Source organism: Chiloscyllium punctatum, chromosome 2 (genome assembly GCF_047496795.1).
Source record: "Chiloscyllium punctatum isolate Juve2018m chromosome 2, sChiPun1.3, whole genome shotgun sequence".
NCBI classification, from domain to species: domain Eukaryota; kingdom Metazoa; phylum Chordata; class Chondrichthyes; order Orectolobiformes; family Hemiscylliidae; genus Chiloscyllium; species Chiloscyllium punctatum.
The window spans coordinates 69,539,532-69,565,903 of record NC_092740.1 but is presented as its reverse complement, the minus strand read 5'-3'; the positions used below and the strand labels follow the sequence as shown (position 1 = coordinate 69,565,903).

General features: G+C 41.9%; 1 protein-coding gene across 5 annotated transcripts in view; it reads right to left on the bottom strand.

The window, feature by feature from the left end:
* Positions 1–26,372, bottom strand: part of fer (fer (fps/fes related) tyrosine kinase) — a 199,311-nt gene that overhangs the window by 142,679 nt on the left and 30,260 nt on the right. For all 5 annotated transcript variants that reach the window (XM_072583637.1, XM_072583635.1, XM_072583636.1 and 2 more), the window contains 2 exons: positions 8,617–8,716; positions 6,877–7,060 (listed from right to left, as the gene is read on the bottom strand). In XM_072583637.1, the coding sequence (XP_072439738.1) occupies positions 6,877–7,060; positions 8,617–8,716 (284 nt within the window). The remainder of the gene's footprint in view (positions 1–6,876; positions 7,061–8,616; positions 8,717–26,372) is intronic.

The following is a 26,372-nucleotide window of genomic DNA, read 5'->3' as shown; positions in this document are numbered from 1 at the left end:
ATCAAACTAGGTAGTTTTAAACAAAAGTTTATTTATAAGCTTATCAAATGAAACACAAACAAACTATAACAGAATACCAAATAAGCTAACCTGTTTGAAAACCCAACAGATCATCCCAACTTAATGATGTTGTTCCAAATACTTGCAACCCTCCCCTTAAACACCCCTGGGCACAAAAGGTAAAATCAAACGCAAGGTCTTACAGGAGACATGTCAGAGAGACAGGAGGATCAGCCTGACCTTGCTTCTCTGGGTCCAGCAGCTTTTACAACTGCCTGACTACTTTCAATATATAGCCAGACCAAACCAGAGAGAAGTTGTGCTGGGAGAACTGGCCACTCCCCTTTCATTGCACAAGTTCTTTCTTTAAAAACCTGAAAGTCTTTTGCCTGAGGCATTACCTTTTAGCAAAATTCAAACTGGCCCAAAAACCCTTCAACCCCAGACTCTTCGGAGTGTGCGTCTTTTATGTCCTCTGAAAAAAAGTCAAGGACATCATAGCTTTGTTAAAGGAGCAGCATTGTCACACCTCCCTCTTTCAAAAATAACCCATCAACATCCAAATATGGCTTCATCTTAATACTCCTTAATTTTAAACTGTTAGTGTCCTATAACACATATATACATTACATTGACTATAAACATGCACAACTATATTCTGTTTCAGTCTGTTTTACTTGGCCACCAAATGCTTCAGTTTCCCATTCAAATCTCAACAATGCATTTTCTGACCCTGCCACATGCACAATTCTCAAACTGAATGCCTGTAACAACAAGCTCCATCTAAACTGTCTGGCATTGTTGTCCTTAAATTTCTCCACTAACTTCAATTGGCTATGGTCAGTGTATATGCCAGTCTCAGATATGTTACTGGTAATGCAAACATTGAAATGTTGTAACACCAACACCAAGCTCAAAGTCTCCTTCTCAACTGTCAAATACTTTTGCTGATCAATGTTCAATTTCGTGGAGAATTACCCAAATGGTTCTTCCTATCTTCTTGTCGTCTTCCTGCAAGAGCACAGCACCGACACCCACATCACTTGCATTGAAAGCCACCTTAAGTGGCTTGGCGTAACTGGGGCAGTGGATAACACAGCTGTCAAATGCCTGCTGACAGTCTACTGTCCACTGAAACTTCTTGCCTTTCTTTAGTAATTCAGTGAGTGGAGGAGCCACACTGCTAAAATTTGGTACAAATATTCAATAAAATCCACTCAATCCCACGAATTGTAGTCCACTCAATCCCACGAATTGTAGTCCTGCTCTTTTGTTAAAGGTTTGGGAAACTCCCCAGTTACCTTTGTTTTTGCATTCTGTGGGGCCATTTGTTCGTGTTCAATAATGTGGTCCAAGAAGGTGACTTGTGCTTTTTAGCCAGATTTATCACCAAGCCTGCCTTCAGAAGTCAATCGAATATGTCCTCATCAAATAGTTCACCTCACTCAATTTCCTTTCGACTTGATAAGGTCCACTAACCCTTGCTTTTACAGGTTCACCTATGTTGCAAATGTTCCTTTCATGTATGACTAAAAAATCACCAGGTCATCTATATAATTACGACACAGTTAGGTAATCCGGCAATTATCTTACTGGTTAGTCTCTGAAATGCAGCAGGCGTACTTTTCATGTCAAATGGCATGGCTTTAAGGCTGAATGGACTGTATCAGTTTATGAAAGCCAAAAGTTCCTTCACCCTTTCTGACAAAGGCACCTGCCAGTATCCTCTGAGCAAGTCCAACCTAGAAACAGAAGTTCCTTGTCCCACCTTCTCAACATAGTCTTCTAAATGCGGAATCGGATATGTATGAATCTTTGGAATTGTATTGACTTTGCAATACTCCACACATAACTCTTGGTTATCATCTGGTTTTGGCACCATTACTATGGGTGATCTCCAGTCACAGTAAATCACTTTGATGATGTCGTTTTGCAGCATGCATTCAATTTCCTTTTGAACCTGTGCCAACTTTAGAGAGTTGTGCCTCTAGGAAGTTTGTTCAATCGGAACAGCATTTGCAATATCCATTTCATGCATAATTAAGTTAGTACTTCCCAGTTTATTTCCACATATCTCCCCATGTGATAGTAATAACTCTTTTCCTCTGGAACATAACTCAATAATTTATCCCAATCTTTGACAACGTCCTCACTGTCCAATTTAATTTAAGGAATGGCCAATTCAGAATCTTCTGAACTTGGTTCTTCCCTCTGTATTGTAATCAATGACAGTCTCCTTTGGCTTTCCTTCCCTCTCAAAATACCTTTTGAGCATATCCACATGACACACAGATTTATTTCTGGCAGAAGTTCTCATCAAATAGTTCAGCTCACTCAATTTCCTTTCAACTTGATACGGTCCACTAAACCTTGCTTTTAAAGGTTCACCTATCACTTAAAGTAACAGTAACACCTTATCCCCACTAGCAAAATTGCATGCTTTTGATTTCTTATCTGCTTACTGTTTCATTGTATGCTGTGACACCTTAAATGTTGTCCAGCCAACTCTCCCACTCTATTTAATTGTTCACTAAAATTTGACACATTGTCCAAATGTATAGGTCTCTGAAATCTGACCTACCAATTTCTCCTTAATCCTTCGTGGTCCTTCCACTCATGCCCAAAAACTAATTCAAATGGGCTGAATTTGGTCGATTCATTTGGTGCAACTCTGACTGCAAGAAGTACAAACAGAATTCCCTTACTCCAATCATCTGGATAATCTTGACTATAAGCCCTCAACATCATCTTTTAGTGTCTTTTTGCCACATTTCTAATTCTCTGTGTAATGGTATGCAGTACATTTGAATTGTTTTATTCCTAAGCTATCCATAACTTCATTGAATAATTTTGATGTGACATCTGACCCTTGATCTAATTGTATCTTTACGGGTAGTCCATATCTAGTGAAAAATTTAAGTAACTCCTCGACAATCGTCTTAGCTGTGATACCGCAGAGTGGAATAGCCTCTGGAAATCTAGTGGACACATTTGTTACTGTTAACAAATACTGATTCCCAGTATTTGTTTGAGATAGGGGTCCTATGCAATCAATCAAGACTCGTGTAAAAAAAGGTTCCTCAAATGCAGGAGTGGGTATTAAAAGGTGCAGGATGTATTACTCCGTGGTTTTCCTACTGCCTGGCATGTATGACATATCTGCAAAAATTCAACTACATCTTTGTGCAGTCTAGGCCAGTAAAAACATTTTTGCATTTTAGCTCGAATTTTTCTCACTCCTAAGTGACCCCCCAGTTGTTGCTCATCTTCTATTTACAACACCTCCATCTACAACACCCACTGGCAGTACAACTTGATGAACTTCTGCCAATTTCTCATCTACCTGAATACATGATGGCCTCCATTTCCTCAGTTATCATCATTTTTAAAATAACAACATTCAGGGATACATTGTGATTCTTTTTCTGCATATGCCTTTTGATAGAATTGCCCTGCAACAATCCAGTTGATTCAGTGTCCACTGGCTTTTCAACCACAGTAGGCAGCACTCCTACCTGTGAACCAGCTATATCATTTGCAAGGACAAATTATATTCCCAGAGCCGAGAATTTGTCCAGGACTCGTACCACAATTTCTCCACTCTTCACTGGACACTCTCACCTCACTTTACATAACTGAGTGGTTCTTGTCTCAGCATGAATTCTCGGTACTTAGTACCTTTCCTGACAATAGTCCTTCAGAGGGACGGATCTCATTTTTCCGCAGAGATTGAGAAGAACCTGTATCGCTTAATATTGTTACCTGCTGCTCCTGGCCGATGGGAGTAAACTTTACCTTCGCAGACATATCATTTAAGATGATCTAGCACTTCTTCCTTAAGCAACCTCTGACCAGCTTGTACATTCTAGTGCAGCTTTCTAGCCTCCACTGTGCTTCTCATTACCATTCCAACAAAATTCACTGGCTTATCCTGTTTTCCTACATCTGGCTTCCCAGCGCTTTGCCTAACCCATGAACACTGATCTCATGTGGACTACTTTATTGCAGTGAAAACAATAGAGCTTTTTAACTTCTCTTTCCCCTTCAAAGGTTTTGATTTTACCCTTTGCTAAGTTATCCTTATTATCTTCACAGAGATCTACCTTTCCCTTTCCATGTAAGGATTTCTCTTTTCCCCAATTTCTATCCCTCATGGATTGAAATTGATGTTGGAAGCCAAATTCTGATTTATGGACAAACTCAATCATCAGCCATTTCAGTGGCCAAATCCTGCCGTTTTAACTCGCTGCTCTTCCACAAGTTCTCACCACTTAAGAAAGTGAATTTTTGAACTCCTGTCTAAGTGCCAATTTCTGAAGTTCAAATTCCCTCTCTTTCTTCCTTACCTCTTTCCTTTTGTTCTCTTCTCTTTTTCTTTTCGTTCTGTGAAAGTGATTCATTGTTTTTCTCTTTTCTCTGCTTTTAATCATAATTCCTTGACTTTTTCCTCTAACTCAAGTTGCTTCACTTTCAATTGAATTTTAGCCATCTCGAAAAGAATCTGATCAACTTTCCAGAAAATTTAAATGCTGAACTGTTGTTGTAATTATCTTTCCTTCCCTCATGGAAGGAGTCAGCTATAACTCCAGCTTGTCTGCTAATTCCAGACCTTAATCAACTTTTGCAAAATCCCCAAGGTCACTTCTTCCAACCCCAGAAAATTCTTGGTGACTAAAAGAGCCATTGCTATCCCAAGCACTGCTTAAACCAACCGAACTTATCACCTGGAACAAAAGACACTAACACCTACCACTCACTGCCTTTGAGTCCAACAACCTAAATCCTAAATTGGAACAAGAGAACAAATCCCCCAAAGAGCCTCCAGTCCATTATGGACCAAACTAGACCCCCTCAGAACATTTTAAGATAGTAGCCTAGATCTTAGCTTTGCTAGTTGTTTTAAGCAGGTATAACATGGATATTCCAGGAGGGATGCAGTTGATCAAACTACATATTTTCAAACAAAACAAAAGTTTATTTATAAGCTTATCAAATGAAACATAAATACCAAATAACATGACCTACCCGAAAACCCAACAGATCATCCCAGTTGAATGATGTTGTTCCAAATACTTGCAACATTGCCCATAAACACCCTTTGGCACAAAAGGTAAAATCAAACACAGGGTCTTACAGGAGAGATGTCAGATAGACAGAAGGATCAGCCTGGACTTGCTTCTCTGGGTCCAGCAGTTTTTATAACTGTCTGACTGCTTTCAGTATATAGCCAGACCAAACCAGAGAGAAGATGTGCTGGGAGAACTGGCCACTCCCCTTTCATTGCACAAGTGTTTCTTTGAAAACTTGAAAGGCTTTATCCTGAGGCAGTATCTGTTATCTATAATCAAATTGGCCCTAAAATTCTTCAATTCCAAACTTTTTGGAGTATGCCTTTTACAACCTCTCTGAAAAAAAAGCCAAGGACAGCCTAACCGTATTAAAGGAGCAGCACTGTCATAACAATATAAAAATGTTGCATGCTTAACCTTCAAGTTAGTTGGTCCTATATTCCAGTATTTCCCATTGCTCAAAAAAGTTTCCAGATCGCCACAATCATCTTTAGCATGAGCTTCAACAAAAACAAAACTCCAAAACAAGAACCTCGAATATACTATTCATTTCCATTGTAATGGATTCACATCAAGATTCCAGCCTTCGGCAACTGTCTATGTGAAGTTTGCACATTCGCCCTGTGTCTGCATGGTTTTCTCTGGGTGATCCGGTTTCCTCCCACAGTCAAAGATGTGCAGGTTAGATGGACTGGCCATGCTAAATTGACAGTATTGGCCAGGGATGTGCAGGCTAGATGGGGTTAGCCACGGTGAATACAAGTGACAAGGGTAGGGGCTGGAATGCTCTTCAGAGGGTCAGTGTGGACTTGATGGGCCGAAGAGTCTGCTTCCACACTTGCAGGATTCTAAGGTTCTTTGAAATGACGGGATAGATCAGCTATACTATACATTGACCTTTTTTCACACTTGTGTATCTTTCCAAGTTTTCAATCAACGATTTTGATGACTTCTGTGATGAGTTGTCAGCAGGAACACAATCAAGAACACAGCATATTCCATTTCCAATTTTATCAGACACTTTCAAACTTGTCAACTTCACTGTTGAATACTGAGTTATGTGCACAACTTCATCAGCATTGTACAATTTGAGAGACTGAGAGGATGAACATGAATTCAGGAAATTTGCCATCACATCTTTTTGAAAGGGGCGGAACCACAATGCTTCAGTACACGCATTTGGGCAAGATTCTCGAGAGGGTCACAACTGATCAAATTAATACTGATGAAATTTTCAAACCAAGCATAAATCAGTTGAGTCTTAACTTATTAGAACTTAGAATAATTGTGCACATTAGTGTACCATTGCTATTGCAACAAATTCCAGATTACAGTTGCAACTGGATTCACCTATATTTTCGTCAAATATCTTCAGAATAAATAACAATAGAATTCTCCACATTTACATGGCGTAATACTGAAGGAACGAAGGGTAGTCAGCAAGCTTCCTTCTCATTATTTCAAGTCCCTGCCTGATATATCCTACTGTGTAAATGTAAATCAAACCAATTGTAAAATAAATTAATGCCTTCATGCAGTCTCAGATATATCAATCCCATAGTTGATTCAAAGTGACAATTTTTCTGTGGGGTGTGTAACACATGTTTTGCCATTCACAAGTGTGTTGACAATTCTCAATGAGGGCCAATGTCTCACATGAATGCCAACAATACTTAATGACAAAAATAATGTCTTGTGTTCAAACGCGCATAGTATTTTGTCATTTAGACAAGCAACGCAATACATCATTAAACAAACACAGCATGGCTTAAAAAATGTCAGATGAATTATCTAGAATATTTCTTACAATGCAAGAATCATTTCCTCCTGCATCTTCTGCAGAGAATCTAGCAGTAAAGGAAGAGCTTTATCATAATACTGTTCCTGGTGCAGCTGGGCCCCCTTCACTGCCAACACATACTGGTTATGCAAATTATGAAGTTTCATGGTGGCCTTGTCAAATCTGTCTTTGGCTTTTTCTGTCTCTTTGCCTGTCAGAGGAAAGAAAATGGAAACTTCAGAAATTCAACCTCGATTCAAGTGAAGTAAACCTGCCATTTTCTGAACCATTTGTTTGTGGTTACTCATAGTTTATATAAATGATTTGGATGTGAACATAGGAGGTATGGTTACTAAATTTGCAGATGACACTAAAATTCATGAACTGGGCATCCAAGAAAATTACCTCATAGTACAGCAGTACCTTGATCAGATAGGCTAGTGGGCCGAAGAGTTTCTGATGAAGTTTAATTTAGATAAATGTGAGGTGCTGCATTTCAGAAAGGCAAATCAGAGCATGACTTATACACTTAATAGTCAGGTCCTGGGGAGTGTTGCTGAACAAAAAGGACCTTGGCGTGCAGGTTCATAGTTCTTTCAAAGCAGAGTTGCAAGGAGACAGGATGGTGAAGAAAGCAATTGGTATGCTTGCCTTTAATGGTCAGAGCATTGAATACAGGATTTGGAAGTCATGTTGCAGCTGTACAGGATACTGGTTAGACCACTTCTGGAATACTGTGTTCAATTCTGGTCTCCCTGTTATAGAAAGGATGTTGTGAAACTTGCAAGGGTTCAGAAAAGATTTACAAGGATGTTGCCAGGGTTGCAGGTTTGGAGGGTTTGAGCTATCAGGACAGGCTGAATAGGTTGGGGCAATTTTCCTTGGAGCACCAGAGCCTGAGTGCTGACCTTAATTAAGTTTATAAAATCACGAGGGCATAGATCGGGTGAATAATCAAGGCCTTTTCCCAAGGATAGGGGAGTCAAAAACTGGAAGGCATAGGTTTAGGATGAGAAAGGAAAGATTTAAAAGGGTTTTAAGGAGCAATTTTTTCACACAAGGGGTGGTGCATGAATGGAATGAGCTGCCAGAGAAAGTAGTAGAGGTTGGTACAATTACAACATTTAAAAAGCATTTGGATGGGTAGGTGAATAGGAAAGGTCTATAAGAATACGGACCAAATACTGGCAAATGGGTCTAGATTAACTTAGGATATCTGGTCAACTTGGACAAGTTAGACTTAGCGATCTGTTTTGATGCTATACTGCGATATGATTGACTTTATCATCTAAACCAATTTCACAACTACAAATTTGAAGTGAAACAACTCTCAACCTTCAATGTTATTAGTTTAATTTGTGGTTTTCAAACAGAGACAGATTTTTGCTAGCCAACAAATATCCTGACATAGGTGGTAAATAAAGTCTTGTAACTGATCAGCCATAATCTCAATGAAAGACAGAACAGACTCATTTGTCAGATGGCTTGCTCTGTTACTGCACTCCAAAGTCTTCCCAGATTCCAAGTAATCTGCTGGATAATCTATGCATTTACTCCTTTGGTGATCTTCTCAAAAGAATTCTAGATTTACGAGGGATGATTAATAGCTTTCAAAGCCATATCATCTACTTCTTCTGAATTGCTCCTTCAAATGACAAACAATCATGTTGGAAAGATTGCCAGTTTCCGTTGTCTAAGTGCTCCAAGGGGACACAAAATGATTCGAAGGATAATAATATCCTGTGACAGTTTTATATTTCAACTTACCTTTTGAAAGAGCTTCTTTATATTTTTCCTTGGCGATGCATGCTTCTTTTGCTAGTTGTCTGTAGGCAGACTTCAGCTTTTCAAGTTCAGTCTTTGTTACCTGAATAGAAGTATTGAAACGCTCTTGTAAAAAGTGGCACTGTAAATAGTATTTATTTACAAAAGGAAGTTGGAATCAAGGAAAACAAACAGCATTTCTATTTAAGGTGCAAGTATAATGTGGTGCACACAGCCAGAGTTTGAAATCAGATTACAAACTTTACTGCAAGTATCACTGACATCCGAGGCTCTGTGTGGTCAACAGAGGGAAAAGATTGCTTGGGTTTGCAGCTACCACAACAGGGTAGGAGACAAACACAATCTCTCGTCAGAGTCACATTGCAACCATCTAAAGATTCCAGGCTATTTGTTTTAACATGGACAGTGGAGAGAGTTGATAAAAGAGTGGAGCTAGAAAAAGCACAGCAGGTCAAACAACAGAGGAGGAGAGTAGTCAACGTTTCAGGTCAGAACCTTTCATCAGAACTGAGGAAAGCTTCTGACATGAAACGTCGACTCCCTTCCTCCTCTGATGCTGCTTGATCTGCTGTGCTTTTTCCAGCACCACTCTTTATCCACTCTGATCTCCAGCATCTGCAGTTCTCACTATCTTAAGGGGAGAAAGTTGCACACGCTTAAAAACAGAGGATAGTGCATGGAGACAGTAACTCCAAGTTACATCTCATCGAAAAAAGCATACATAGCCCACTGGAAGCTAGAAGCAACTATGGACTTTTTTAAAAAATTACTTACAGTGAGGAAACAGGCCCTTCGGCCCAACCAGTCCACACCAACCCTCCGAAGAGCAACCCACCCAGACCCATTCCTCTACATTTACCCCTTCACCTAACACAACGGACAATTTAGCATGGCCAATTCACCTAACCTGCACATTTTTGGACTGTGGGAGGAAATCGGAGCACCCGGTGGAAACCCACGCAAACACGAGGAGAATGTGCAAACTCCGCACAGACAGTCGCCTGAGGTGGGAACTGAACCCAGGTTTCTGGCGCTGAGAGGCAGCTGTGCTAACCACTATGCCACTGTCCCGCTCACTTTGCTGAAAGAGAGTGGTGAAAAAATACAAATGTTCAGTTAGTGCTTTCAGTCATTTGTTACATTTGCTATGGAAAGCAAACCCTGATACATCATTATTTTAGCTTTGAACTAAAACTAAGCTATACAGCAAAATAAATTGTAAAGAAGAGGTAGAGTGTGTGCAAAGGGATGTACATAGGTCAATGAGTGTGCGTACATGTGGTAGATAGAATACAATGTAAACTTGACTAGTTTGAAGAATACTAAAGAAATCTGTTATTTAACTGGAGACAGATTGAAGAAAAGCAATGTCAACTTTAACAATAAGGAAAAACAACTGAAGCACAGAACAGCAAGATATGGCACATGGGGCTTAACTGTGGGATAGGAGTAGCGTGAGGAATGATAAAGGCCTAAAATAACTGTATCTTTCTCTAGCAATGCTGCCAGACCTGCAGACTGGTCATTTCAGTTCGCCACCAACTGCTATATTTTGCTTTCGTGACCACACACAACCATGTTTCCGAAATATTTGTTCCAAATTCGATATTCCAATTTCCAAGTCATAGTGAATGAAATTTCAAATGTTTCCTATGGTTATGGAATGTGGAAAACATGGAGGATAACACCAATGGGATTCCCTCTTTCACACTGAGTTTCTTCTTGCAAGTTGTGTCTGCTTTTCACTGTACACCATATCCTTGGTCAGTTAGAATTAGCTTTATTGTCACATGAATCACTGAGCACAGTAAAAGGTTGACAAGTCAAAAATCATGAGGGATATGGATAGGATGAGTAGTCAAGCTCTTTTTCCCAAGTAGGGTTGGGTAGTCCAAAATTAGACGACATAGATTTAAGGTGAGAACAGACGATATAAGACAGATCTAAGGGGCAACATTTCACACAGAGGGTGGTGCGTGTATGGAATGAGCTGTCTGAGGAAGTGGTGGAGGCTGGTACAATTACAACATTTAAAAGGCATCTGCTTGGGTATATGAATAGGAAGAGTTTAGAGGGATATGGGCTAAATGCTGGCAATGGGACTAGGTTAATTTAGGACATCTGGTCAGCATGGACAAGTTGGACCAAAGGGTCTGTTTCCGTGTTGTACATCTCTATGACTGCAGCATGACATAGTTGGTTAACTGAATTGGTAGACAAGTGACAGGTAGAACTTCATTGAGAAAGGTTACATTGTGCAGTTTAGCAGAAGGAAAAGGAAGAGGTATGGTACACCTCTAATGAATGTGGGGGCAGAGGGGCTTGGGGATGCATGTGCATAGATGTTCAGAAGTGGCAAATTTAGTGGGAGAATAGTTCGTATCAGAGCTCAAAATACCGGAAGAGAATGTGCAAAATCTCCCCTGACAGCTCAAAACCCCAGTGAAAAATCAAGGACAGATACAAATCAGAAAAAGGTCATCCCATAGGTACAAGTGACAAAAGCTGTGAGGCATTACTCCACCAATCACAAACTGTTTAACTCCTGCAACTGCTGAGGGGCTCACTAGTGAGCTTATCAACAGAAGCACATAAGTGAAGGAGCTTGGAATTGCTGAAGAAGCAAAGTGAAAAGTCACATCTAGGCCTGATCACAAAAATGGTGAAGGCAGAAGAAGCAATTGAGTGAGCAAAGGCAATAGTTTGGCAAGTTTAAAACAAATGGCAGATGTTAAAAGCTGATATTATGTTATATTAGCTCCGTGAATTGACAACACTTTATAATTTGTCAAAATGGTTCCTATTCACTACTTGTTTGTTGGATCATTTAAAAATTATTAATTAATTATGGTCTTGCAACTATTCAAACACTGGGATGATTTTCTGTCTCCAAGTTAGACTTGATATTTGAGTTTTTTTTTAAATGTATCATCTCTGCTTTAATGCAGGAAAAAAAAAGTAATAATTGCTTGGTTGAAATCTTGTAGCTTGGCAGATATGGCCAAAACATAGTACATGATCACATGGAATGTTTAGGGAGACTGCTTGTTGTATTTAAAAAGATCTGTTTTTTTTTTAAAAAAAGCTTGTGAAGTTAGCCTGTTGCTTTTGTGCCAATTTAAACATTGTGCGCTCCAGGAAATTAACCCTTTCCTTTCATAAAGCAAAGATCTGCGAATGCTGGAAATTTAAAAGAAGAACAGAAATTGCTAAAGAAACTCAGCAAGTCAGGCAGCATCTGTGGAGAGAAAGACAGTTAATGTTTTGAGTCTAACGACCCTTCGTCAGAACTAAAAGCATTTATGCTGATGACAAGGTGCGGAGAACCAGGGAGCAAAAGGAAGCAGGCGTTGTCAAGAGAGAGGGGTAAAACAAAGGGAAACAGTCAAAGGGATTGCCGATAACAAAGCTAGGAATAAGTAAATGCAATGTAGTTGGTAATGGGTATAGAGGGGAGTTGAAAATGGGTTGACTGTTTTGGAAGCAAACCATGCAGAACCTTATCAAGAGCGTGGTGTTGGAAAAGGACAGAAGGTTAGGCAGTATTCAAGGAGCAGGAGAATCGATTTTTTGGGGATAAGCCCTTCATCAGGAGTCTGGCTTATGCCTGAAACGTCAATTCTCCTGCTCCTCAAATACTGCCTGACTTGCTGTGCTTTTCCAGCACCACACTCTCTGCTCTGCAGTCCTCACTTTCTCCATACAGAACCTTATGTCTTGTGGTCTGAAAATGAATAAGAGATTTAATGCAGAGGTTCTTGTACAGTTGGTTTTTGAGAGAGTCACAGATGGAAGGCTTATTCCCATGAAGTTAGCTTGATCCAAGTGGTTAGAATTATTAAGTAAGGGAGTAACAGACATTTATTACCAAGTGATTAACAAAACATCTTATTTAATTCCAAACCAAAAAGTTTAAGAAAAAAATATAGACCCAACGATCTTCAACTACTTCAACGGTCTTTCCTCTGTCACAACTTCTGAAGTGGGGATGTTCACCGATGTTTGCACAATATTTAGCACTGTTTGCAAGCTTAAGATGCTGAAGCACTTGGAGAAGGACCTGGAAACATCCAGGCTTGGGCTGATATGTAGTAAGTTATATTTACAGTACATAAGTGCCAGGCAATGGAACCACCTCCACTAAGAACAAACCTAACTATCACCCTTGACATTCAATGGCATTCCCATTGTCAAAACCCCTGGGGTCACCATTGACCACAAACTGAACTGCATCAGTCAGATGATTACTGGGACTGCAAAAGCAGGTCAAAGACTATGAATTCTGCAGCAGCAACTCACTACTTGTCTCCTCATGGCCTTCCACATCTGCAAGGCAAAAGTCAGGTGTATGGCTTGGATGTGTGAAGCTCAAACAAGATTCAAAAATCTCAAAATCATCCCAGACAAAGCTGACTGCTCGACTTGAACCTCATCCATCAATCTCAACATTCAGTCCTTCCACCATCATCAAATAGTGACAGCAGTGCGCACTATCAAGATGCACTGTGGCAACTTACTCATGCTCCTTAGACAATACTTTCCAAATCCTCAACTTATGTCACCCAAAAAAAATCAAAAGGTTACAGATGCTAATGCAGTTGGGAACACTGCTATTTGCAAACTCTGCTCCAAATCAGACATCATCCTGGAACGACATGACTGCTCCTTCACTGCTGCTTGTCAATATCCAGAACTCCCTCCCTCACAGCATTCTTTTTTAAGATTTATGCCACTTTATTTACCTGAAGAAAAATCCAAAAAAGAATTGAACAAAAAAGCAGATAAAAAACCCATTTTCCTGAATCTTTTTGTTTTGCATTAGAGTGACACATAAGAATAGATATTCAAGCGAAAAAATTCAACATTTGCATTGCATGAGAAGAGAGTGCTGATCGATTGTCAAGTGCACACTGTTTAGTGGAAACAATGCCATGGAGAATACCCTCATGAAGGATCGTTGACAAATAACTGCCAGGTTTTGTTTAAATTTTAAATCAGACAAGTTGACGTTGATTGGTCAAGACATTGCCCAAAGCAATGAACCAGAAAATGCCTGCCACCCATTTTGTTAAGTTGAAACAGGCAGTGTGCATGCTCTGCTGATCTGTAAAGAACAGGGTCCTGCGCATTAATATATGCAGCTTCCAGGCAACAAATGCACCACACTGTAAGCGCAAATAACAGTCTGGAATTATCAGCATAATTCTACAAATGTTGCCCAATTGCAAAATCTCACCTAATGTTAGACACTGTTTTGTCAGTTTTACACGTGCAGCCTAGTTGGGAACATAGTCAGTATCTTTCTTTTTTGTGAACAGCCAAAGAGATATGCTGTTTGATGAGATCCACCAGTCTTTTATATGTGTAGTTTACATAGCTGGCATCACATCAACAACAAAATGCACACACAACATTGCTGACTGACGAGATAGGCAGAAAGTCTTTTTTGACTTGACAGCGGCATCTTATTAGTTGACAGCACTACCTGTGCTGTTTCTGCATCGTAGCAATGTGAAAAAGCAAGCTTCATGTTGCTCAAATCTCATATCCTACCTGTCCAGAGTAATCCAAGGTAAAGTGGATAACTTTTCAGGAGGAAGAGTGACTGCCTCAGCCCTGGCCATGAGTTTGCGTAATATACAACGAGAAATATGATCAAGGCAGTCATTAGCCAGCAAGATTGCTTTGGTATACTCCATTTCAGCAAAACATTTTCACGGAAACAGGCTCCATTTAGGAGGATGCCAATAAGGTCACTTTGGTAATGCATTTAAGTACAAGAAACCCACCATGCATAGTGAGCAGTGAAGGTAGGTTTGCAGGCAGACTGTTATAGAAAACTTTTTGCTGCTTTCTCAACTGAGACATTGAGGAAAGGGAGCTCATTTGACTGTTCTATTTCAAACATAATTTAAGTGCAGCATGGAGGCAATTAAGATAAGAAAGGAAATTCTTATATGCAGCTATGGATGCAAGTATAGTCAATATGACTGCCAAGACTACTCGGACCCCTTGGCATGATGGTAACCCACAAATCCACCAACACACTAAAATAGCAGCTAATGAACTTAAAAGACCCTATACAGACAAGAAACAAAACTAATGTCATTTACAAAGTACCGTGCAGGGAAAGTAACAAATACTACATTGGACAAACGCTACATTGGCAGAAAACTAGCCACCAGGATACATGAACATCAACTAACCACAAAACGACATGACCCTCTCTCACTGGTATCCTTACACACAAATGAGGAAGGACACCACTTCGACTGGGACAACACATCCATCTTAGGACAAGCCAAACAGAGACATGCACAAGAATTCCTAGAAGTGTGGCATTCCAACCAGAACGATCAACAAACACATTGATTTGGGTCCCATTTACCACCCTCTGAGAAAAAGAACAGGAATTGACACCACCACAGGAAATGATATCACCAACTCAAAGAAATCCAAGAAATCCAGACATATAAACAGAAAGCAGGAATCATCAGCAATGCTTCATCTGGAGGCTCACTGAAGATGTTAGCTAGTATGGTAGCAAAACATCTGAAAATGAACCTTCCAGTTCAGCGAGCAAACCTGCATCCACAATTGATACATTTGTACATATGTATGCAAGCACTAGGGGGTTAAGGTGTCATTTCAACAAAGGCATAGTTTTCAAAGAACCCAACAAAGATATTTGAGAGCGCTGGGCCCAGGAGGAATCCCATCACAAAACCACCTATTTGAGTAAGTCATTACAGTTAAGCAACTTGCTACAAGACCATAAAGCCATTAGACATAGGAGTAGAAGCAGGCTGTTTGGCTTTTCAAGTCCACTCTGCCTTTCAACAAGATCATGACTGATCTGACAGCTCTTAATATTTTTACCTGCCTTCTTCCCATAACTCTTGATTCCTTTAATAATTAAAAATCCAAGTAACTGGGGGGGGAGCCAAGATGGCTGCGATCTGGGTAGATCTGCTTTGCTGAGCTCTACATCCAAGTCCAGCAGTAGTAATATTTTTACCCCACCTACCTTACCTTTTTGTAGAGAAAATTGATATTTAATGATTGTGAAACCATTTAAATCCACTTGCAGTGGGGCCTCGTTTGTCTGAGTGAGACGGGCTGGGAATTTGGGTGGCCGGAAACAAGTGGTAATCCATGAGTGCCGGATGTCAGAGTGTCTCTCAATTATCCAGAAACTCGCATTATAATGCTGTTTAACTGATAACTGAATGTTGGGTTACCTGGTGCCATTTTTGCAGGGCCTAGAGATCTTGTCCGGATGGTCTGAGATTCAGATGTTTGATGTTCAGGTAGTCGAGGTTCTACTGTAAATTATTTTTGAGCGAGTGAAGATGACGCAAGGTAAGCATACAGCCAAGCCCCAACAAACAGGACACTATCTGAAGGCATCGGGCATGCCAGCGAATGGGACTGTGGATGCAGGTGCAGCTCTCTCGACAGCCGAGAAAGAGGTACCTGCACAGCAGAATGTCACTGAAGAACTCATGGGAGATCTGAGGAATGATCAAGGAGTTGATGGAAGACAATCGTACTCGGCTAGAGCCGATTTCAGTCATGCTACAAAAGCATGAGAAAGAGTTGGAAGAGGTCGCGTGGTGGACCAAGGCATCGGGGACCGAGGTCGAGACCTCTGCGGGCCAGTTCCAGGCCCTTGAGAAACAGGTCCAGGCCTTGACTAAACAGGTCACTGATCTGGAAAATCAAGGTAGGAGGAAAAATATCCGGGTCGTTGGGCTGATGAAGGGAGTGGAAGATGGGCAGCTAGCAAGCCTTTTTGAAGGCTGACTGCCATAGTTTCTTGGCTGAGACGCCGAGGCAGACCAGTTGAAGGCTGACAGAGCTTACCCAGTTGCAGTGCGCTGATCTGGTCTGGATCAGTGCCCCCGTCCAGTGCTGGTACGATTGCAAAGCTACAGGGACAAGCAGAGAGTCCTGGAATCTTCTGAGAAGGTTGGGGAAAGATCTACAGGCCCTGACTTATCGGGGAACTAAGGTAATGTTTTTTCCAGGACTTTTCTGTGGCGGTGATCCATAAAAGGAAATTGTTTATGAGGTCAAGAGAAAATTAAGGAACCTTGGTATTCAATATTCGACAGATATCCAGCAGTGCTTCATATTACTCAAGGAGATGGTGCAGTCATTTAACGCCTCTGTACAAGTGAAAAAAAATTCAGATGGATTTATATCCTGGACAATAATGTTTGGGTTTTTTTTTTACCTCTCATTATGTTTTTTGTAATGTTACTCTTTTCTTGAAGAAGCTACTGTTGGTGTGTTTTATTTTCTCCAATGAGGGTTGGCGTTGGTATATAGTTGGGGTGGGCAGTGTTCATTATTTTGTCTTGCTTCCTTCCATTGCTTGGGTCTGGAGTGCGACTCGAGGTGAAAGGGGGAATGGAGATGTGTGTGGGAGATGTAAGCACCCTCTAAGGGCAGGTGGTAGAGTCCCCATTAAGGGCCTTTGTGTTTTGTAGTGAGTTTAGTGTTTTGGTTTTCGGAAATAGACTTCATGAATCTTCTTTTGAATATGCCCAGCAAGCTGTAACTCAAATTCCTTCTCTCAGCAGGTCAAAGGTGGTTGTAAAGCTGTGTTCTTAAATGGTGCATCTGGAATATTAGAAGGATCCATTCACCAGTTTAAAGGAAAAAGTGGTTGTCAAGCCTTAAAAACGAGACGTTGCCCTGTTGCAAGAGACTCATCTTAATGACAAGGAACATGTGAAGCTACAGCAGGGCAGGTTTGATTGGTATTTTCCTTGTCTTTTAACACTAAAAGTGAGGACAGTGCAGGAGAGAGAGCGCGAGCGCGAGCGAGAGAGAGTGCACCCGAGAGAGAGAGCGCCCGAGAGAGAGAGAGAGAGCGCCCGAGAGAGAGAGCGAGAGAGAGAGAGAGAAAGAAAACCTGCACATTTACTGCCTTTGCTGTTTTTGAAGTCATGTGTCACTGGACATTGGAGTGCATGTGGGAAAATTCAGGGGAACGTAGCACGAACAGCCAAGTTCTGGTATTCAGACTGGCTCTAATGCAATGAGAGGTACGTCGGCTTCCAAGAGATCAATTGCATTAGGGGATTCTGTAGTCCAAGGTACAGACAGACGTTTCTGTGGACAGCAGAGAAAAATCAGAATGGTGTCTTGTTTTCCTGGTGCCAGGATCAAGGATATCTCAGAGAGGGTGCAGAATGTTCTCACGGGGGAGGGGGGCCAGCAAGAAATCATTGTCTACATTGGAACCAACGATATAGGAAGGGAAAAGGTTGAGATTCTGAAGGGAGATTACAGAGAGTTAGGCATAAATTTCAAAAGGAGGTCCTCAAGGGTAGTAATATCCATATTCCCCCCAGTGCTACGAGCTAGTGAGGGCAGAAATAGGAGGATAGAGCAGATGAATGCATGGCTGAGGAGCTGGTATATGGGAGAAGGATTCACCTTTCTGGATCATTGGAATCTCTTTTGGGGTAGAAGAGACCTGTACAAGAAGGACGGATTGCACCTAAATTGGAAGGGAACTAATATACTGGCAGGGAAATTTGCTAGAACTGCTTGGGAGGATTTAAACTAATAAGGTAGAGGGGTGGGAACCAGGGAGATAGTGAGAAAAGAGATCGATCTGAGACTGGTACAGTTGAGAACAGAAGTGAGTCAAACAGTCAGGGCAGGCAGGGACAAGGTAGGACTAATAAATTAAACTGCAGTTATTTCAATGCAAGGGGCCTAACAGGGAAGTCAAATGAACTCAGGGCATGGTTAGGGACATGGGACTGGGATATCATAGCAATTACAGAAACATGGCTTAGGGATGGGCAGGACTGGCAGCTTAATGTTCCAGGATACAAATGCTACAGGAAGGATAGAAAGTGAGGCAAGAGAAGAGGGGGAGTGGCATTTTTGATAAGGGATAGCATTACAGCTGTGCTGAGGGAGGATATTCCCGGAAATACATCCAGGGAAGTTATTTGGGTGGAACAGAGAAATAAGAAAGGGATGATCACCTTATCGGGATTGTATTATAGACTCCCTAACTGTCAGAGGGAAATTGAGAAACAAACTTGTAAGGAGGTCTCAGTTATCTGTAAGAATAATAGGGTAGTTATGGTAGGGGATTTTAACTTTCCAACTATTGACTGGGACTGCCATAGTGTTAAAGGTTTAGATGGAGAGGAATTTGTTAAGTGCGCACAAGACAATTTTCTGATTCAATATGTGGATGTACCTACTAGAGAAGGTGCAAAATTTGACCTACTCTTGGGAAATAAGGCAGGGCTAGTGACTGAGGTGTCAGTGAGGGAGCACTTTGGGGCCAGCGACCATAATTCTATTGAGGTAATGAGATAATAAGAATTTTATTGAGGAAATGAGATAACAAGAATCCAGAGAAAGTATATTCCTGTTAGGGTGAAAGGAAAGGCTGGTAGGTATAGGGAATGCTAGATGACAAAAGAAATTGAGGGTTTGGTGAAGAAAAAGAAGGAAGCATATGTCAGGTATAGACAGGATAGATCGAGTGAATCCTGAGAAGAGTATAAAGGAAGTAGGAGTATACTTAAGAGGGAAATCAGGAGGGCAAAAAGGGGACATGAGATAGCTTTAACAAATAGAATTAAGGAGAATCCCAAGGGTTTTTACAAATATATTAAGGACAAAAGGGTAACTAGGGAGAGAATAGGTCCCCTCAAAGATCAGCAAGGCGGCCTTTGTGAGGAGCCACAGAAAATGGGGGAGATACTAAATGACTATTTTGCATGAGTATTTACTGTGGAAAAGGATATGGAAGATATAGACTGTAGGGAAATAGATGGTGACATCTTGCAAAATGTCCATATTACAGAGGAGGAAGTGCTGGATGTCTTGAAATGGTTAAAGGTGGATAAATCCCCAGGACCTGATCAGGTGTACCCGAGAACTCTGTGGAAAGCTAGAGAAGTGATTGCTGGGCTTCTTGCTGAGATATTTGTATCATTGATAGTCACAGGTGAGGTGCCGGAAGACTGGAGGTTGGCAAATGTGGTGCCACCGTTTAAGAAGGGTGGTAAGGACAAGCCAGGGAACTATAGACCGGTGAGCCTGACCTCGGTGGTGGGCAAGTTGTTGGAGGGAATCCTGAGGGACAGGATGTAAATGTATTTGGAAAGGCAAGGACTGATTAGGGATAGTCAACATGGCTCTGTGCATGGGAAATCATGTCTCACAAACTTGATCGAGTTTTTTGAAGAAGTAACAAAGAAGATTGATGAGGGCAGAGTAGTAGATGTGATCTATATAGACTTCAGTTCGACAAGGTTCCCATGGGAGACTGATTAGCAAGGTTAGCTCTCATGGAATACAAAGAGAACTAGCCATTTGGATACAGAACTGGCTCAAAGGTAGAAGACAGAGGGTGGTGGTGGAAGGTTGTTTTTCAGACTGGAGGCCAGTGACCAGTGGAGTGCCACAAGGATCGGTGCTGGGTCCTCTAATTTTTGTCATTTACATAAATGATTTGGATGCGAGCATAAGAGGTACAGTTAGTATGTTTGCAGATGACACCAACATTGGAGGTGTATTGGACAGCGAAGAGGGTTACCTCAGATTACAACAGGATCTGGACCAATGGGCTGAGGAGTGGCAGATCGAGTTTAATTCAGATAAATGCGAGGTGCTGCATTTTGGGAAAGCAAATCTTAGCAGGACTTATACACTTAATGGTAAGGTCCTCGGGAATGTTGCTGAACAAAGAGACCTTGGAGTGCAGGTTCAAAGCTCCTTGAAAGTGGAGTCGCAGGTGGATAGGATAGTGAAGGCGGCATTTGGTATGCTTTCCTTTATTGGTCAGAGTATTGAGTATAGGAGTAGGGAGGTCATGTTGCGGCTGTACAGGTCATTGGTTAGGCCACTGTTGGAATATTGCATGCAATTCTGGTCTCCTTCCTATTGGAAAGATGTTGTGAAACTTGAAAGGGTTCAGAAAAGATTTACAAGGATATAAAAGAGACCTAAGGGGCAACTTTTTCACACAGAGGCTAGTACGTGTGTGGAATGAACTGCCAGAGGAAGTGGTGGAGGCTGGTACAATTGCAACATTTAAGAGGCATTTGGATGGGTATATGAATAGGAAGGGTTTGGAGGGATATGGGCTGGGTGCTGGAAGGTGGGACTAGATTGGGTTGGGATATCTGGTTGGCATGGACAGGTTGGACCAAAGGGTCCGTTTCCATGCTGTACATCTGTATAATTCTATGACTAAGAGCAGGGGTGAGGCCATTGTCATCAGGAAGAATCTTCCATTTAATTTAACAGATTGTGTTAAAGATGAATATGGTCAATTTGTTATCCTTAAGGACGAATACATGGTGAACAATATGGTAAATTGAATGTCTATTGTCTTCTGGCCCAACCCCTTAAATTTTTGACTGATGCACTAAGCTGATGGCCTTTGCATCGCGGCATATTATTATTGGGTGGAGAGAATTTTAATTGCCTTATGGATCCTGTGCTGGATAGAATACCCAAAGGCCCCCATAATCTAAACAATGGGTAATCTGTGCGTGGAACAGGGGTTGGTAGACATTTGGAGACGTCTCCACCCTACAGGCAAGGACTTTGTGTTCTTTTCTGATCCTCATAAGTGGATTGATTCTTTTCCTAACTCCCGCAGCTCTTCCAGATTCAGTGGCACCTTGTTCAATTGAAAATATTGCTATCTCTGATCATGCAACAGTATATTTAGTGTTGAGATTAAGAGTAATGCAATGAGCTCTCGGTATTGGCAAATGGATCCCCTCATCCTCAAGGACAGCAAGTTCACTGAGTACAGAGGAACCTCGATTATCCAAATACTAATTATCCAAAAATCAGATTATCCGAAGGAGATCTCGAGGTCCCGATAAAAACACGACATCAAAGACATGTTTCCAACAGTGATCGGGGCTTTTGTTTATTGTGATTAAACAGGCACCGTCTCCAAATGACTGACCTCCTGTCCTCTCTCTTTCCCCGGAGTACTACAGAGGGGTGTACCCTAAACCCCCTCCCATCTCTTCCCCAGATAAACTCTCCAACATTGTCCTGTACAGAGCAAACGTGGAACCAGTAAAACTTTGGTGTGTGGCTGAAGCTGTGTGCGCGCTATTTGGAGATTTACCCCACAAAGGCAGCTGCAGCAGTCTTGTTGTTGGTGTACAGTCTGGCTGCCCCAGAGAGGGGGGGGAAACGGGAGGCAGGCAGGGGCTGGTGTTGGATGGGGTTGGGGGGTGGCGGACAGGGGATGGTGTTAGACAGGGTTGGAGGACGGGGTGAATTGGACAGGGTTAGGGGCAGTGGGCAGGGGAGGGTGGGGGTGTTGGATGGGGGAATTGGACGGGTTTGGGGGTGGTGGACGAAGTTGGAGACGGGGATGGCGGGGTTGGGGATGGAGGTTTGGATGGGGTTGGGGCACGGTAGGACGGGGGATGGCAGGGTGGGTTGGACAGTTGGGGGGGGGGGGGTGAAGTTGGGTGGGATCCTGGGGGCAGTGTTAGGGGCAGGGGCTCATGCGCTGTGTGCTGGGGGCGGGAGGCGGGGCCTCGCGCATTGTGTGCTGCCGCAGTCTCCTGTACAGGGAGCAGATTTTAAAAACTCCGAGCCCCAAAGGAAAGGCATTTAATCGATTAACAGAATAATCGATTAGCCGAACGAAATAGTGCCTGCCCATCTTGTTCGGATAATTGAGATTCCCCTGTACTTTTCCAGCAAATTTGGAGCATTTTTGGCCACCAACTCGGGTACAGCTTGTAATCCTTCCATCCTTTGGGAGACTGCTCAGGCCGATGCTAAAGGGATAATTATCTCATACTCGCCCAGTTAGAAGCGACGGAAGGGAGAACAGTAGGGTCTGCTCAAGGCATGACTGAAGGCAGCTGAGATAGAATATTACAGTCGACAGTGACTAAGCTGCAGCAGACCACAGCCCTTCAATCAGCCTTAAACTCCATGCTTATGCATACAGCCAGGAAGGAACTTTCCTTCGTGAAGCAAAAGTTTTTTGAGTTGATAGGTTGTGTAAATATTTGGCATATCTGGTTAGGAAGAATAATACCTCCCAATCTATTATTTCTATTAGAGAAGGGAATGGGACTCTTTCTTGTAATGGTAAAAAGATCAATGCGGCATTTTGGACGTCCTCTTCTGAACTATATCAGCCTGAATGTTGAGAGGATAGACGGGATAAAATGGAGTCTTCTTTTCGGAACTTGGATCTTCCGGGGGTGTCTGCTGTGCAGGCATATCTCCTTAGTGCTCCATTAACAGCACAAAAGATACAGGTGGTGATGAGGCAATTTCAAACTGGAAAGGCGCCCGGCCCTGATGGTATTCCCAGTGAGTTTTATGAAGAATTTGAAAACATGCTGTCAGGACCGATGCTAAACATGTTTAACTATTCACATCGTCACAATTGCCTCCCATTATGCTTGAGAGAGGCGAATATCTCTCTTAACTTCAAGAAAGGAAAGGCCCCAGAGGGCTGTGTTTCTTATAGATCTATCTCGTTCTTAAATTCTGATGATAAAATTTTGTCTAAGACTTTGGCATTGAGGTTGAAAGAGATGATGCCCTCTATTGTTAAAGATGATCAGACGGGCTTTATAAAGGGGTTGCAGATCCTCTAATAATGTTAGGAGGTTGCTTATGAAGATTTAAGTGTGCCAGCAGTGATCGGTTCAAAGGTTGGTGGTCTCTTTGGATGCGAAGAAGGCATTTGATCAGGTGGAATGGCCATATCTCTTTTATACTCTGGAGCGGTTTGGCCCAGGCGAAGTGTTTACAAGATGGGCAAGGGTCCTTTATGGTCATCCTCTGGCAGCGGTTCTCATAAATGGTTTAAGGGCTGACAATTTTAATATTGGGAGAGGTACTCGGCAAGGCTGTCCCTTTTCAACTTTGCGTTTCATATTGGTGATTGAGCCATTGGTGGAGGCCATTCATAGGAACCCCAATATAGCTGCCCCAAAGGTGGGGTCGATGTGCATAAGATTACACTATATGTAAACAATGTTCATATTTATTTTCGAATCCAGCAGTCTCGGTGCCCTGTTTGATACAGTGTATTAACTTATTTGGTTCTTTCTCAGGTTACAAAACCAATTTTTCAAAGTCGAAGGCTATTGGGGCAGGGGGTCTTAGGGGAAGGTGGATTTCCCTTTAAATGGGCACAGGGAGGTTTTCTTTACTTGGGCCTCGCTGTTATCCTAGCTTTGATCAGTTATTCAAGGCCAATTTTGTTCATTTGTTTGACAAGATCAAACAAGACCTTCAAAGATGGACACCCTTCCAATATCATGGTTGGGTTGGGTTGAGTTGCGCTTATCAAAATTAAATGTTTTTCCTTGCTAACTGTAACCTGTACAGATGCTCCCTTTGCTCTATCCTCGGCAAACATTTCAGAAATTGAATGGCTGGTTTAGTTCTTTTATTTGGCGCTATAAGCTATCCCTTATTAAGCTTACAAGACTGCAATTGCCCCAGGGATTGTGAGGAGTGGACCTCCAGGACATTAAAAGCTATCAACTGAGCTCTCTCCTATCCTTTCTACGTGACTGAGCCTGTGGAGACTCAGTTTCGACATGTTGAACATTGAGGCATCCCAGACCAACTGTTCTCTTATCAACCTGTTGTTTTTAGACAAAATGAGGACAGTTGCCGTAATCAAACAGTCATTAACATGATCAAAGCATGGAGGGCAATGAGGCAGATAGAGGGTAATGTATCTAAAGTATCTTTTCTTACCCCCATAGTTGGCATGCTGGGTTTCTGGCCAGGGACAAGAGTCTCTTTTTAAACGATCTGTTTCAGGGTGAAACATTGATGTAATTTAATCAAACAACTGAAATATGCATTATCGAGTTCAGAGCTCTTCTATTTCTTTCAGATTAGAGATTTTATCGAAAAGGAGATGAAACTCTTGACTGATTGTATTGGATCTGATACAGAAAACAGGGTGCTCAGACTAAGAGCACTCTTTCAGTGAGTACGCTCAATCATTTGTTGGGGGAGCTTTCCTCAGGTGACATCAAGCGTCTACGTGAGGTCTGGGAGAGAGAGTTAGGAGTTGAGATCACTTCGGAAAGATTGGAGGACATTTGTGAGAATGCGAGGAGGATCAAGATATGTAATAGAACCCATGCTATGCAGTTAAAGATTCTTTAATAGGCTCATCTGGCCCTAGATCGTCTTGCAAAATTTACGCAAGGAGCGGCACGGTGGCACAGTGGTTAGCACTGCTTCCTCACAGCGCCAGGGACCTGGGTTCAATTCCCGCCTCAGGCGACTGACTGTGTGGAGTTTGCACATTCTCCCCGTGTCTGCGTGGGTTTCCTCCGGGTGCTCCGGTTTCCTCCCACAATCCAAAGATGTGCAGGTCAGGTGAATTGGCCATGCTAAATTGTCCGTAGTGTTAGGTTAGGGGTATGGGTGGGTTGCGCTTCGGCGGGTCGGTGTGGACTTGTTGGGCCGAAGGGCCTGTTTCCACACCGTAAGTAATCTAATCTAAAGCATCTTCAATGTGCCCCAAACGTAAAATAAACAGGGGTATCCTCACTCATTGTCTGTGGTCCTGCCAGGGGGTTCATGTGTATTGGAGCGCTGTGGCAGGAGAAATAGAGAGGGTCTTGGGGACCAAAGTCAAAGTGGACCCGGTCTCTTTGCTCCTGGGTTTGCCAAATTTACCTCTTGGATGCACATGGAAAAAAATGTTTTAACATCCTCACGTTTTGTGCGAGGAAGAACATTCTGATGTGCTGGGTGTCTAAGAATCCCACCCTAGGTTTGTCGGGGTGGCATAAGTTAATTATGGAATACATTCCTTTAGACTTTCTTACAAATATGGTGCACCAGAAAACGGGCAACTTTTACAAGACACGGCAGCCCTTTTTGAATTATTTGGAAGCAGATCTATCCACCATTTTGATTAGGGCTTTTGTCTAGCCATGGTGGTTTGATCTGATAAACCTAATGCAGGAGAGGAAGAATTTTGAACAAATATAATAATAATTGATGGTCTCAAAGGTTAAAAGCTTTGATCTCGTTGCGCTGAGTAGTGTTATTTACTTAAATATTGATTTGTAATAAGTGAAATTTTGATTTCTTTTGTCAAGAATTATAGTAGTCGGTTTATTGTTGTTTTTGATGCTATTATGCTATACTCTCATACGTTTGTAACTTTCTAATTATGTCAAAAAAATTTTCAATAAAAGTATTTTTTTTAAATCTAAGTAACCCACCCTCCATATACTTAATAGCCCAGCCTTGACAGCCCTCTGCAGTAAAGAATCCCACACCTTCAAGGTCTTCACAAGAAAAAAAAAATCCTCATCTGTCTTAAGTGAGAGATGCCTAACTCAGAGTATGCTCTGTGATCTTAGACTCTCCCACAATGGGAAACAACCTCTGTCAAACTCTCTCAGAATTTTCTACTTCAGTGAGGGTCTCCTCTCATTCTCCTGAACTCCAATGAATACAAGCTCAATCCACTCAATCTTTTATCCTAAGAAAAACCCTCTATACTCAGGATCAACCAAGTAAACCTCTGGATTGCCTCCAATGCCAGCACATCTTTGCTCAAGTAAGGGAACCAAAATTGTTTGCAATATTCTAATGATGGTCTGAGTTGTGCCTTGTATAAGCTTTAGCAAGACCTCTCTATTTTTATAATCCATTCCCTTTGAAATACAGGTTAACATGCCATTTCACTTCCCTATCATCCA